Raw genomic sequence first — 15594 nt, forward strand, 5'->3', positions numbered from 1 at the left:
ACAGTCTCCTAGGCAGCAAATCACCATTTTACTGCAATGCAGCCTCTTCAAACAATGTACTTTTTGGAAATAGAGAAAATGATAGGCTGAGAGACGTGATAAATACCTACCGCCGTTTTGTTATTAGGAGTTACGGTCACAGGGAAAGGCTGCTTAAAAAGTCATGCACCCAAAAAAGTAAAGAAAAAGAAAGAAAAGAGAAGGAGGGAGGGAAGATATTTCCATGTTGTTTCATTCTGTAAGCAAAACCACAGACAATACTGCTACTCTTCAAAAAGACCTTGACTATGTATCAGAATGGTCAAACAAATGGCAACTTCAAATCTGAACAAATGAATGCTCTGTCTTACATATTGGCAAAAAAAATCGGAAAATAAAATACAAGCTGAATAGTCAAGACCTTGTTGATGATCCATGCTCTTTCAAGGACCTTGGAGTACTCATCTATAATGATCTAAGTGCTAGAGCCCACTGTAACAACACAGCCAAAAAGGAGTTAAGAGTTGTTAACCTAATCCTACGTAGCTTTTTCTCTGGTAATATCTACTACTAACTAGAGCATACAAAACATTTGCTAGACCAATACTTGATGACAGCTCATCAGTCTGGAACCCACATTATGTATCTGATATTAACATAGTTGAGAAAGTCCAGAAATATTTCACAAGAAGAGTTCTCCACTCCTCTACTCGTTGCAGAAGACCTTATGTTACCTACCAGACTTGAAATTCTAGACCTAGAAAGCTAGAACTACACAGCCTTCAGTCCGATCTAAGTATAGTACATAAAATTATATATTGCAAGGATAACTTCAGAAAAAAATATTCTCCAACCAAGAGCCCATGAATTGAGGAGGGGAAAAAAAATCAACGACCCCAAACTGGGAATGAAATCAATTTTACTGGTAGTCCTTGACTGACAAGGAAAACTAGGACTAAAATTTCCATTGCTAAGCAAGGAAGTTAAGTGAGTCATCATGGGTTTTATGATTTTTTTTGCCACGGTTGTTAAATGAATCATGCAGGCGCTAAATGAGTTCAGCTTCCCTGACTGACTTCGTGAGAAGCTGGCTGGGAATGTCATGAGTGGTGACCTCATGAACTCAGGACACTGTGACCATCCTAAATACATGCCAAGCGCCTGAATTTTGATCACGTGTCCATGGGGGTGCCGTGACCATCGTAAGTGTGAGGACTGGTCATCAGTCGCTCTTTTCAGTGCCATTGAAACTTAACAACGGTCACTAAACAAATAAATTGAGGACTGCTTGGATTTAATGACATATTTGACAGGGTTTAACTATTGCTCCATTCAATTAATTGGAGAGGGAGACACACATTTTAACAACAAAACAATTGTTAAGCATGGAGTTAAATATTTAGTAGACTCACACCAACAAATGCTTATGAAATCTATGTTCAGAACTACATTTTGCCAGCCAGCGTGGGCCAATTAAAGATTTTTCAGGCTAATTTAGTGACAAATGGAAGCAGAACCAAATAAAACCGTAACACGAAACGCTTGTTATTTGCACAGATGGGTTTAAGTCAGTTCCGCAGTCATTTGTCTGTTCAATTCCTATGGTTGCTCACTTGCGAGGCTGCAATTAAATGACGCCTATTTCTGGTGTGAACCAAAGAAAAAGGGGCACTTGCGGGCCTGGCACAATTCAGGTGTTTTAAAGAATTGTTGGAAGAACTATCCATTCGGTTCAGTTCCAAGTGGGGAGAAAGATATTGGAAACATTGGAGGCTGATTGAAAAGATGGTGAAGCAGAACCACCAAGCACATGGGTTCTGGGCAGCTGACCACATGGAGCAGAGAATGAGGGTTATTTATACCTTCTCTAGGCTTTGAACTTGAGCTTCCTGTTCCTGTGGCAAGAGCATGCGTTCTATTGATTGCTGTTAGACTCCCATGGAACTACGCAGGGGTCATAGCTGAGGTTGTCTTGAGCTCCCAGGTTTGGAGGGGGATGATGCAATGAAGAAGCTTGTGTTCTGTGGCAAATTCCTATTGTGTCTTAATGGCCTTGCCCTAGTTTGGATCTTGAGTTAGAGCTAATCCCATCACCCCGAGGCTGAATGTCTAATTGTCTTGTAGATACACTGCCTCAGTCCTGCAGGGGTTATTAAGACAGGTGCTTTCCAAGAGCAAGTTTCTCCTTTAGGGAAATATAATATTCTGCCTTTTAAAATATTTCTCAAAATATTTCATTCTCCTAGGAGAGGGGTGGGTGCTAACTTTCTACAACTTTCTGCTTGTCAGAAACCGCTTTCTATAAAGCGCTTCCCGACAAGTAGCGATTTGACCAACGCAACAAACCAAATTTTACAAGTTCCAAAATGTCATTTGAAGCCATAGCCAGATGTTTCTCCTCCTCCTATAAAGCCCACAGAGGCTCAAAACTTCTCTTCAGTTTTGTAACTCAAGAACTGCCTGCTCTTATTTGGGGAACTATTTCCAGACCAGGAACTCGGTTTGAAACAAAGGTTGGAGCGGGGTTAACATTGCCCAGGTGAAACTTAAGTCACAGGAAGCAATTAGATCTACGCTACTATGAGATTCCCAAGAAGAGGCAGCATCTGACTGAGGTTGACCAGGATGGGGCCTGCTGGGTAACCTGGTTTGAAAACCACCAGAGAACATCACAATGGCTGAAAGTTTAGGCTGGGAAGATGAGGGGAATAGTAAGACAGCAAGCAATCTCAAACGGTCGCCTGCACTTCTGGACTTTATGCTTGAAACAGAAACAAATAATAATGAAAATTTGGTCTTAGATTCTGAGGATTATATTAATTTTGTTGTGGTAGAAATGGCTTGTATCTATCAGAAACGCAAAGCAAAAAGTTGGTGCTGTGACTCTACTTCAATCAGAATAGAACTGGAAGGGACCTTGGAGGTCCTCTAGTCCAACCCTCTGAAGGCAAGCTGTTCCATTAGTTCATTGTTCTGTTAGGAAGTTTCTCCTTAATTCTAGGTTGCTTCTCTCCTTCCTATATTTTGTATACTTTGTATACTGCTCCGTATACATTATTTTGTACATTTTAGTATAATTTGTATACTACTGTATCAAAAAGAGATGAAAGTCACTGGGGTTTAAAAAAACGTTTACCTTACTTTTCTCTTTTTTCCCTTCTGATTTGTATTTTCATTTGTGTTTTATATTACAAAAAAGCTTTAAAAAAACCAAACTCTCCTGTATGGTGTCCAGTTTTGGGTCCTTTAAAGGTCTCCCTTTTTAACGAAGAAAATAAAAAAATACAGCTGAATTGCATTTAATTGGCAATTTTGTAAATATTAAAAATAGGAAGCCCTTCACTAATGTTTCCTTTGGGCAGAGGGGAGGACCTGGGAAAAACAGGCTCCTCCCATGATGTGTTTTTTATTTTTCCACCGAAAAAATTCTGGTCTGTTGCAAAGGCTCCACCATGTGGTCAGATGTTTAAAATTTCAGCTCAGTTTCATAACAAGACATTCCTTGACTCCCATCTTCTCGCTGCTTTGTGGGAGGGAAGATTGAAAAGCTGGCCTGAAAAGGATCCGCCTTATTATATCTTATTCCTAACTCAATGCAGTTAATCCTTGACTGATGACCAATGATATAATCTGCATTATTAAACCTTACTCCTACTCAGTGCAGTTAATCCTTGACTGATGACCACTTCTGTTGCAAGCGAGACAGCTGTGAAGTGAAATTTGCCTCATTTTACGGCCTGGCTTGCCATCTTGTTCAGTGAATCACTGCAGTTGTTAAGTTAGTAACATGGTTATTAAGTGGCTTCTCCAATGACTTTGCTCATCAGATGCTGATGAGCCGGGATGCTGCAACTGTCATAAATACGAGTCCATTGCCAAGTGTCTAAATTTTGATGTTGTGAATATGGGGATGCGCCAATGGCTGTAAGCATGAAAAACAATGATAAGTCACTTTTCCACTGTAGTTGGAACTTTGAACACTTACTAAATGAGCTAGAGGAAGTCGAGAATTACTTACATTGAAAAATAGTAGGACAAGTCAGTCAAGGACTCACTATTTTGAGTAGGAGTAAGATACAATACCGTGATGTCTTGGGGATAAATTGTGCTTCGAGTAGAAGGAGAGTGATGTGCAGATAAGGACATTGGTTATCTAGGGTCAAGTTTGATGACACGGTGTACAACCAGGGCAGTCAAGAAGTGTATTCAGCCTCTTCAACTGTTGCTTCAACTGGGCCTTAAAGTACCTCAAAACTTATTAACATGTCCACCAAATGTTGGATATGCAATCAGACGCTGGGCATATTTTTTCACATGTGGCGGATGTGAACAAAGGCAAAAAAAACGCATACCTGGTTAGAAAAAATACATATAAGCCAAAAATATTTTTGTTAGGTGTAGTTCCAGAAAAGTATGATAAAGGGAATATATACTTAATATTGCATGTCCTGACAGCAGCAAGAACTGTATTTGCACAGCGCTGGAAAAATGAGGAAATACCCACAGAAGAGTGTGTAATTAAAAAAAAACAACTAGCTTGTGCAGAAATGGATAGGTTGGCATTAAAGATAAAGGATTAAAGATACGGAATATTTTTTAACATGGAACTTGTTCTATCAATGGCTTGATAATAGAGGTAGAGATTAGAAGTTGGATAAATATTACTATGTGTAAGCAACTGACCTAGACAATACACTGTTCACAAAGCACTTATGTATGTAAAAGAAAAATGTATAAAACAAATATACATTTAAAAAACCCTAATTAAGATCAGAATTAGCAGCCACTGATTGTCTATTTTCTCTACCCTTGCTTTAAAGCAATCCAAAATTGGTAATGATCCCATGTCATAGTTGCATGCACTGTAGTTTATTCACCCACTGAAGATGATAAAAATCTAAAACCACATCTTGATACTCTGGGCATAACTTGCACCATGAATTTATTTTGAAACAGAGACAGGGAACAAGCTGTAAAAACCCACATGACTTTACCCCTTCAACTTAGATTTAGAGCTCAAATGCAAACACAGAGCTTGTGTTGGGTCAATGTTTTTTTAAATGTCGGGATTTCTTATTGGGATTGGCAAAGGAAAAATTAATTAAACCACAGCAGACTTAGTGCTTATTTCTTAAACCACACAGAGAAGCTTAGAGGGATGATCCCAAAACATGGGTTCTCCAGCACAGGATAGTTTTTGGCTGTATAATTAAGAAACAGGGTCTCCAAAATGCATAGTTGCATTAGCTGGAGTTACGCAAAAATATCCATGCAAAATTTATGCAAAAATTTATTATGGCCTGACTCAAGCACAGGTAATCCTTGACTTACAATTATTTATTTAGTAACCATTTGAAGTCACAATGGCAGTGAAAAAAGGGACTTATGACTGGTCCTCACCCTTATGACCATCAGAGTCACATATCAAAATTCACAGACACTTGCCAACCGGCATGTATAATGGTTGTAGCATCCCGGGGTCATCTGATCACCATTTGTGACCTTCCTAGCCAGGTTCCAAAAAGCAAAGTCAACGGGGAAAGGCCAGATTTGCTAAACGATCATATGATTCCTTTAAAAACTGTTAATGATTTGCTTAACAACTGCATCAAAAAAGGTCATAAAATCAGGCACAGCTTACTTAACCTCTACTTAGTTTAGCAAAGGAAATTCTCTCCCAATTGTGGTTGTTAAGTGGAGGACTACCTGTATGTTAAATTCAGTGGCAAGGCTGGAACCAAAAGCTACCTAACTTCACATTGTAATTCATTCATGCATTCGTTCGTTTGTTCTGCCTGTCTGTCCCTCTTTCTTTCTCGCCCATCTTTGGGTTCAGGTCACTCTGAATGGCCTTACATCAAGAGAGAACAACATATAACAACTATTATAACTATAAAATGGATTAAAATTACAACAAATTAAAACTGGAAGGTGGGGTGCCTTCTTTGGTAGGGTACCAACCACTTCCAATGGAGTCTAGTTTTAAAGGAGCAGAAAGCACAGAAGCTTGTGCCATTTCACCCAGATCTGACACCAGTTGCTGTGGAAGACCAAAGCATTTTTTTTAGTGAAACAAGACATAATTGCTCTCCTATTTTAGAGACAAGAAATGAGGATTTTCTTCTTGTGGTGTGTAATCTTCCCTGAAAGCCCAGAGGGTATTTTAAAACTCAGGCAAATTCCTCTGCTCTTCAGTGGTAGAATAATAATGTTTCTCTCTCTGTGTGTGTGTCTCTCTCTCCCACTTCTTTGATCTCTTTTTAAAAATATTTTTATTCTATTTATTTTTAGTGGTTGGATTTATTTACTGTCTTTCCTTCAACTCATCACCTTCTTCCACCTTCCATACTTCCTGCCCTTGCAAAGAAAAGAAAAAAACCTCTGAGGTAGGTTGGGTTAAAAAAGAGAAGGAAAATCCAGTCACCCAGTAACTTTCCATGGCTGAGAATGGAGAAGCCAGCCCAGCATTTAACCAGCATCTCAGTTATCACACCATATATCACTTCTTCTTTACAAGGAGTTATTCTTATATGTTCTTTTTTTTTTTTACTTTACACTATTAAGTGAAGGCAACTCTCTCCTACAACTTTATAGCTTATAAATTCAAGCAAAGGAAGTCTATCTTTTTTTAAAAAAAATTTGTGCCTGTCATCAAATCCTTACAACTTGCATAAATCTATCTTGAATCACACAAGGTATGAAGCCATTAATCAGGGGTTTTAAACCCCAGTGACCAGATTCATCCCAAGATCAGCCTGAAATCAAAGTAGACACACGAGGGCTTAGTATCTCTTCCAAAATAAACATTGATTTATTCTAAAATAGTCCTGTGGAAATTCTGCAGAATTAAAAGAGTTTTGTACATAATGAGGCATTACCTTCTGGTTTCATAAACATAAAATGATTATGATTTATTTGGCTTTAATTCCCTAAATAGGCCATGTGATTAGTTTATTCATCATCCAACTACTCCAAAATTAAACTCCAAACTCAAATTGTTATGATTTTCAAATTGTGAATCCATTTACGATCTCAATTTAAAATTTTTACATACAGTATGTGCCAATAGAGTTCAATAAATTTTTCATTTTTTTTTGTTAAATGTGTACATTTTAAAAATTCCTTACAGAACATTATGCACACTCGTTAATGAGAGGTACAAGGTCCCAGATCAGCATTTCTCTACCTCAACAACTTTTAAGATGTGTGCACTTCAACTCCCAGAATTCCCAAATCAGCACAAGGAATTCTGGGAGAGGAAGTCCACACGACTTAAAAGCTGAGAAATGCTGATCTGGAGACCTCCTAAGTGACCGCATTGAGTTGATTTGCTCTGGCTGTAGAAGCTAAGCAGGATCAGGCTTGTCACTTGGATGGGAATGCCAAAGGAAACCTTAGCCTCACAGACTAGGCAGAAAAATGGAATTATATCCCGAAGGCAGGCAGCTGCAATATGACCACAACAAAGAAAAGAATTTGACTTGACAAGCAAACTCAGGAGGGTGGAATTTGTTACAGTGGATGTGGCTGAGATGCCGCTTATATGGTTATTAATGTTTTTTCCCCTTCCATTCTTTAGAAACTTGTCTATCCAGTGGCTTTGTGCCAAAGGCAGGACTAGAACTCTCAGTCTCTAGTTGAATGCCGTAACCACTTCACTAGGGTATCCAAAACATGGCAATTTTAAGACCTGTGGACTTCAACTCCCAGAATTCTCCAGCCAGCCATGCTGACTGGGGAATTCTGGAATTCAAATCTTAAATTGCCAAGGTTGCACACTCATGCACTACACCAAACTGCCCGTTTTATTAAAAACTATCCACAGAGAAATTATTTTAATGATTTCATCACCAGAAAACATCAGAACCAATAAACTATATAAATCTACCATACAATATACACATATATAGATATACCATTTCCACTTTTTAAAATTTACAAACACTGATTTGGGGCACTCAATAACTACACTTCATAACTTTCAATCTTTTAAAAACATTATTAAAGAGAAGACAATTTCCACAGACTGTCTAATTTTTTTTGGGGGGGGGGGTTAAGAAATGATAGGATATCCTACATACAGTAAAAAAAATCCTATCAGAACATTTTTTTCACATTATCTCCTGAATTATTTGCATTTATTTTTATCAAAGCAATAATATTTACTCTTATTTGTTGGAGGAAATAATTTCAGTGTTTGAAGTAATACATGCTAAAGAGCAGAAAAACCAAAGCAACGATTTATAATACCCTTCTCCCATCTGGACTCCATCTCCCATAATGACTAGCCAGCAGGGCTATTTAGTGCATCCAACTGATATTTTTAATGGCAGATGGAACCTTGTGAGGAAAGCAATAACACATATAAAGTGCATCTCTAAAATAACGTTGTAAAATAACGAAAGATTCCAAAAGGTATCTACCTCCACAAAGGTAATCTTAGTCTACAAGCAGAGGTGTCCAACCTTGGCAGCCGGCAAGGGGGATTCTGGGAGTTGAAGTCCACAGGTCTTAGAGCTTGCAAGTTGGATGCCCCTGGTCTGATTAAAATTAAAACCTTTTCCTGTTGCCAAACACTTCACCATAGAAGTTTGAAATTTGCTGGTTACAAAATGAATTAGAAACACACATAAACACAAGAGATTCCTTTGTAAAACAGGGACTTTGAAAGAGTAATAAGCTAGATTCCTGTGTTTTATTCCTGCCTTGCTTCAGATAACATCTTTTATTTTATTTATCATGCTTGGCATGACAGCTCTTCTTATCTTAGAGATCATTCAACCTGTGTTCAAGGAAACCTTGATAATCTAGACCACTATTTCTCAATCTTGTCAACAGTACGCTGGCCGGGCAATTCTGGGAGTTAAAATCCACATGTCTTAAATTTGACAAGGTTGAGAAAACCTGGTCTAAACCTTGACTGCACTTTGCATGTTCTGTTGCAATTTGGCATAGTCTGGATGTTGATACTTCGATATACATCACATCATTTTGTAATTGATGTGAAGGTGTCCTGGATAACCATTTGTCTGAGGTGGTATAGGGTTTCCTGCCTAAACAGGGGGTTGGACTAGATGATCTCCAAGGTCCCTTCCAACTCTGTTATTCTAAGGACTTCAGAAATTCCCCCAACCAATTTGCCTGTTAAGACTAAAGTGCGCTGCAATATGCATTTTAGGAGGGTAATTACACAATGGAAACAATTAAGGAATCCATTCCTTCACACCAAACCCAAACACTTGTTAATATACTGGTGGAACAGCAGGCATTCATAACTGACTGCACAGCAACAACGTACAAGGTGTTGCTGAAAGCTGCCTTTGAACATCTGCTGAGGATGGACTTCAGAGCAGCACTGACCGCTTCCTAATTCGTTCTAACGGCAACAGGGAAATTCATGGATGCTTTCTCCTGCTCAACATCCAAGAGACTGCTCTGCTGTGAACCCACATATTCTGTCTTCTCACCCTGGAATGTTGGGTGCCAAATATTTCCATTTTGAAAGCTAATGGATGGAGAAGGGATTGACTTCCGGTTATGCAGTTCATAAGGCATAGAGGTTCCTCATCCTTCAGTTGGGAGGGATATTGCTATTTATTTTTCGCTCCATGGCCTCCTGGTAGTTCCTTATCCTCGTGGCCATTTGCCAGCTTTCTCAAATACGCGTGGGGGCCCTGGCCTTCAAAAGAAGAGGGGTTTTTGTAGGAGCCCCCAATTCTATCCCAGAGGGTGAAGTATTGGCCGTAATTGTATTCAAAGTACAAGTGGTGGTCCGTGTGATGGGCAGATCCGTTGATGATGGGTTTCAGCAGATGGGGAACGCGATAGTTTCCATCGTGAATGGAGATCGACCAGATGTTGACGAAGACATAGAGGCCCAAATAGGTCACTTTGTGAAGAGGAAAAAGGAATGGGTAGATATGATAAGGGATACTCTGAAGGAAACCATCCAGGGGGTGAAAAGCATGGCTGGCAAACGGAGTTGTGATCTTCCACATGTGATGAGGCTTGTGGAAATGCTATGGAAGAGAGAAAAGAATCAGATCGTTAGAGAACGATCATGACGTTTTCACTTCCTTTGGCTGAGGTCTCCACCAGGGACAAAAATAGCCTGCAGGGGATCCTCAACTTATGACCACAGCTAGAATTTCCACTGCTGAACAAGATGGTTGTTAAGGGAGCCGTGCCTGATTTTACCATCGTTTTTGCCACAGTTACTGTAACCCTCAGAAGGACAGGCCAGTTTCCAACCACCTGAATTTTGATTACATCCGTTGGGGAATGCTGGGATAGTCCTAAGCATGAGGACCAGTTGTAAGTCACTTTTTTCAGTGCCAACTTCGAACCATCGCTGAACAAATGGTAAACCCAGGACTATCTGTTTTGGACAATCCTCAACTGATTTGCGATGTGTTCTGACCCAGTTCCCCAAACCAGACAAACTCTCTGAAGTGAACTCAAAAGATGCCTTTCTTAGGAGTGCTGGCAGCCCTGGCAAAAATGCCGGCTACCAAGTCCGACCAGAAGACAAATAGTTGTCTGCCATATCTATTAATCTCCGCCCTCTGCCTTTTATCCCCAGATCTAGGGTGGGGCCTCACTAGCAGTGGTGGCTCTTCATTCCCAAGGACCAGCCCATAGATTTCCACTGCTCTCCTCTGATTTCTGCGCATCCGCATGTCAGGCACTGGACCCAGTTATTCCTCCTCTTCCTCATCAGCCACCTCCAGACCTGGGGGCTGTTGACTCTCCATCTGAGAGCTGACGGATGGCCTAGGCTCCCCGTCAGTTCCATTCCCTCTTCCCCTTGGAGCCCTCAGGTTGCCTTGTTGCCAACCCTGACCCTCACGCCGCCACTGCCTCCTCCTCCTTTGATTTAGCTGTTGAAGGGGCTGGCGGCCACCAGGCCACAACACGAGGCCTATTGTGAATTTCACCAACGTTACCCCGCCATCTCTTATAAGGACAGAACTAAGTTCAGTACTGTGGAATAAACCACATCGGGGAACAAAATGTCCCACCACCGACCGGCTCAAAGACTAGAGGACTGATCTCAATCTGCTAAACCTGCGTTTCTCAGTGGGTTCAAGCATGGAAGTTGCCATAGCTGAGAAACATTGCTCTAAAACCCTGGAATGTTGTCACCAGCCAAGCTAGGAACATTCATCCAAACACGAGTGCTCTCCTGCTTGCTCTTGCTGATATCGATCAGCATACTGCTTCAGTTATGCACATTCCAGGTGACGCCCTCTTCCTCCCAAAATGATCTTGCCAGGAAGTTATAAACCTCACCTTATATAAGAGCTTGTGGTGGAGAATCCGATGGATCCAGTAAATACACATATCAGTGAAGAAGAGAAATGAAAACATGCTGAAGACCACGCCAAACCATCCTAGATAAGGAGGGGAGAAAATTAGGGACTGGCGGGATTCCAGTCGGTTCAACTCATGAGAAAAGACATTTGTCAAGTCTACTGACAATGTTGATGTTTGTTATCTATTTTAGGCATCTACCAAATCCAAGAACAGGACAATTAAAGAACAACCCAGGGAGGAATGGGAGATTTTTTCAGATCGATGGACCCAGCCTAAACTTGTTAACATATTTCTTCTTCCTTTCAATCCCGATCCTTTTTAACAGGAGGAAAACAAGCTAGATCAGTGTCAGAATTTGCATTGCCGTCCTTCTATTCTGGGAACTATTTTGGGACAAATTTCGGCAATAAAGAGGCAATGGTGGAGTACTGAAAAAAAGGAGGTTTCCTTAAGGCTACTTCCTTTTCTTGTACATTAATGTTTCTCAAACTGGGCAACTTTAAAACATGTAGATTTCAACTTCCAGAAATCCCCAGCCGGCATAGATTTCTGGGAGTTGAAGTCCACGTGTCTTAAAGTTTTCCAGTTTGAGAAATACTACTGTAGATACTGTAGGTGGTGAACCAAGTTGGTCTAACAGGGGTAAAAAAAAATAATAAATCAGGAATTTTCTGTCTAATCTATTTGATTCAAAGGCACCAGCTTTTGTCAGTTGTCCTTTTCATGCTCTGAGGAAGTTGAGCTGCAGCTCACAAAAGCTGATGCCTTTGAATATAATCTGCTAATCTGTTAATTGGAAAGGGGGCTGCCAGACATCCTCTTCCTCCTGTGAAAAGAGAGAGCAGAGCTGTGCTATTCTGTGTTTCTCAGGAGTCTTAAGAGAAATCAGATGCCTACAACACATTTGAAAAGCACATGCAGCTGTCAGCTAAGCAGGCAACAGCTTGAATGGTAACGCTTTTCCATTCAAAGGCATTAAAAATTTGCACAGATATGTGGGATGTTGAATTGCCTGATCGGTTAAAGGATCGCTGCCAGAGTTCTCTAATTAATGATGCAAACTTCACAGGTCTGCTTCAACCATCACTTCCTTTTGACTCCGATTAACGGACTAGACAGATAATTCACAGACAAATGCACATAATTCAGTAAATTACTGATGGGCAGGCTACTAACAAATTTAATAACACTGTGCTTATGGTTAAATCGTAATTACAGATTTTCTTCCACGCTATTTAGTATTTTACATTCCAAAGCTTTCAATACCCAATCCTAAAAGTTACCATATAGTAGCAGACATAATTTAAAACATCTTTCCCTAAACCAACGCACTTCAAAAAGTAGCAGTTAAATTGAACCGTATAAGTCCACTTCTAAACCATTTTACTTTAGGGGGCCAAGATATATTTCGGGATTGCAAAGTCTCTGGCGGAATGTAGAGCGTTTGAAGCAAGGAGATAAAAAGGGGCAGAGAAAAATAGCAGCACAGAGGTCAGTTCTGGAGGGAGTGCCAAACAGGGGTGCTTACCATAGGGAGAATCCTCAATGTTGCTGTAGAGTTTGCTGTAGCCTCTGACCTCGGCAAAGAAAATGGCCACAGTGGGGATGCTGATCAAAGGCAAAGATGAGACGGTGTGCTTTATCTCTCGTTGCACTTGATTCTGAACACAAAAACAGACGATGGGTCAAAAGGCCTTTAAAACCACCCAGTCCTAACCTTGGAACTTTTTAAGGCTTGTAGACTTCCACTCGTCTGGTTGGAGAATACCAGGAGTTGAAGACCAAAGTTGCCAAGATTGGAAAGCCCTGATATAGAACTCACACTCCCCACTAAACGTCTGAGAAAAAGGGCTTCCCTAAAGCAGAGAATGAACCTGCAGCAGAATTCTGCTTTATTGTTCACCATGTAACATTACTTTACAATTCTAGGCCTTGCACGAATGCATCATCCTCTCCAATACACCAAAATGGGAGCGGGGAAGCAGTCAAATTCCAGCTAAAAGAACTCCTTGATAAAAAAACGAGGGTGACTAAATCAAGGGAAGATGACATGTGCCCAGCCTCCAAAAATACCATATAGATACGGCAAGCAGAAAAATGCCCCCGCTTCCCCCTTTCATGAGATGTTCATTCTGCTTTATGGCACTAACATTTTCATTCACAAATTTAAGACGACGATTAAGCACGACACAATTCACAACAAGATAGAGTTCTGGTTCTTCTTTAGATAGGACCTCTTGTGAGTAATGGAATGACGTTAAAGGAAACAACAGCTTTGCCATGTTGCTGTACCCCACTCACCTCTAAAAACTGGGGGTGCTTCTTTAACTTGTGGTCAAAAAGCAGATAGTAGCTGAGAATGGCAAACAGAAAATATAGGACAAATGCCCCCAGGTTTGTTATAACAAAGAGACTGATAATCTGCCGGAAAATATTGTCTTCTGGCCAGGTTGCTGGATAAACATACGGTGTGAAAATAGAACTGTCTGCATAATCCAGGACAAGATCCATTGCTGCACCTGCAAGAGTGCCAGGAAGGAAAGAATGTTATGTCAAACATAGAAAAATACAAAAGGTTATAGTTCAATAATCTAACAGAAGTGGGCAATTAAACTAACAGAAGTGGGCAATTAATTTTCAAAGGGGCCATATGAAGAAGTTTACCTGTATAAATAACTCTTGAGAATGCACTTCTCTTTATTAGTTGCGTTCAGAAAGGGACATCAATCACTTGTTTTCAGACCTCCTCAGTTCCAAGTCACTTGGGCGTGGTCCAAATCTCTAAAAGTAAAGTGCATCAGGAAATTCCAGGAATGCCAAGTTTTGACTGTAGTTTTCCAATCTCATTTGTACGGTTGACAAGAAAGCTTTAATGTAAAGGAACTGAGCAGTGCAAGGCGTGAGAGAGAAACAGGATGGCCTGGGTCTCCTATCAGTAGATCTTTATCCCGCTTCTCCATGCTTTAAGGATGGAAGAAAGGGACTTGCTCCTCAACAACAATACATCTAAGTCACCACTAACATGGTGACTTTTAAGATGTGTGGATTTCAACTCCCAGAATTTCTTGGTCAGCAGGGGAGTTCTGGGAATTGAAGTCCATCTGTCTTAAAGCTGGAAAGTTAAAAGAAAGTTAACTTGCACCTCCTTAAGCCCTGGATCGCTCTTCATCTATTTCTAATTATATTGATACATCTATTTCTAGCAGGGCTACCCAGTTCTGTAATCACTTTGTTCCCTATGCCATCCACCCGGTAAATTCGCAAGATTTGTTCTTCTCCCCATGTACATGTATACATCCGATCTAAGACTGTGTTGTTTCTTCCGTGTCATATAATGTATGTGGGTATATGCATAACCATGCAGTCATGCTTCTGTAGTGTACATTGGAGGCAGTGACCCTTTGAGAGCTGAAATGCAACAAAGTATCATTTTAATGTATGCCGATTAGTGTACATTCAAAGTGACCAATAAAGTTATTATTCTATTCTATCATCAACCAGCTTCTTCATCTGAATCCCCGCCCCCAGGTAACCAGCATACCTGCCTCTCAACATTGGGAAAATCTGTCTAAAGTAAAGTAAACTTTACCAGAAGATATTTATTTCAAATTTATCAGTAAATATTTATTTAAAACTAGGCTGGAAAACACTGAGAGGGAACCTTGAACCTCTGGAAGTTGCCCAGGGTTTAGCTTTGTTTAAAAAGATAATAAGCCCTGCTGGAAAGGAGCCCACTGGGAAATATTAAGAGTTTAAAATAATCCTGGCCTAGGGGGTGGGGGAGAAGAGGAGAAGGGCACCTTTGAAGGTCTCTAGAAGTTCCTCTAGAAATTGTGGGTGCTTCCAATCCTGGAAGTTTTTAAAGAAGAGATTAGACAACAACTCGTCTGAAATGGGATAGGGTTTCTTGCTTGACCAAGGGGTTGGACTCCAAGGTCCCTTCCAAGTCTGTCTCATACTCTTCCTTCCTCTCTCCCTCCATCACTCTTCCTTCCTTCCTTCCTCATACTCTATTCCTCCTTCCTTCCTCCTTTCCCTATAGCCTCAGCCATCGCCGCCCAGGCTGGGGGATTCTGGGAAATGAAGTCCAGGCGCCTGAAGGGCCTCAAGGTAAGGAAGGTGGGCGGCCACAGCGCGAGTCCTCACCCCGCCACACATATACGCATCCTACCGGGACGCTCCTCCGCGCTTCTCCCCACCTGGATCCCGCCGCTCCGCCAGCCGCAGCTACCCGAATATCGTCCACGCTCGACCCTCGAAAGAGCACCTGAACTCTGGTGATAAAGGGGAGGCCCCTGC

At 40.8% G+C, this 15594-nt stretch overlaps 1 protein-coding gene and 1 long non-coding RNA gene across 4 annotated transcripts in view; one reads left to right on the forward strand and one right to left on the reverse strand.

Annotated features, from left to right (window-relative positions):
* Nucleotides 1-15594, forward strand: part of LOC148125063 (uncharacterized) — a 558115-nt gene that overhangs the window by 335152 nt on the left and 207369 nt on the right. The window lies entirely within an intron of this gene.
* SC5D (sterol-C5-desaturase) lies at nucleotides 6614-15571 on the reverse strand. Of its 3 annotated transcripts, none has more exons than XM_087939157.1 (6): nucleotides 15527-15571; nucleotides 13960-14076; nucleotides 13597-13814; nucleotides 12824-12956; nucleotides 11272-11372; nucleotides 6614-9998 (listed from the first exon to the last, which is right to left on the reverse strand). In XM_087939157.1, exons 3-6 carry the CDS (start codon nucleotides 13804-13806, stop codon nucleotides 9570-9572), a joined length of 873 nt encoding a protein of 290 aa, XP_087795283.1. In that variant the 5' UTR covers nucleotides 13807-13814; nucleotides 13960-14076; nucleotides 15527-15571; the 3' UTR covers nucleotides 6614-9569. The 3 variants fall into 3 exon arrangements, with proteins under 3 accessions (XP_087795283.1, XP_026565006.2, XP_026565009.2); XM_026709221.2 differs by having other exon boundaries at nucleotides 15495-15571; XM_026709224.2 differs by having other exon boundaries at nucleotides 15467-15571.

This window comes from Pseudonaja textilis, chromosome 9 (assembly GCF_049901715.1).
Source record: "Pseudonaja textilis isolate UNSWEBS1 chromosome 9, rPseTex1.2, whole genome shotgun sequence".
In the NCBI taxonomy this organism is placed as follows: Eukaryota; Metazoa; Chordata; class Lepidosauria; order Squamata; family Elapidae; genus Pseudonaja; species Pseudonaja textilis.

Excerpts from the sequence above, each read along its gene's own strand:
- SC5D (XM_087939157.1), bottom strand. The coding sequence starts at position 13,806 with ATGGATCTTGTCCTGGATTATGCAGACAGTTCTATTTTCACACCGTAT. Across the intron at positions 12,957-13,596 it reads AGCACCCCCAGTTTTTAGAG|AATCAAGTGCAACGAGAGAT; the intron begins GTGAGTGGGGTA and ends TTTTGTGTTCAG. Across the intron at positions 11,373-12,823 it reads CATTGAGGATTCTCCCTATG|GATGGTTTGGCGTGGTCTTC; the intron begins GTAAGCACCCCT and ends CTCCTTATCTAG.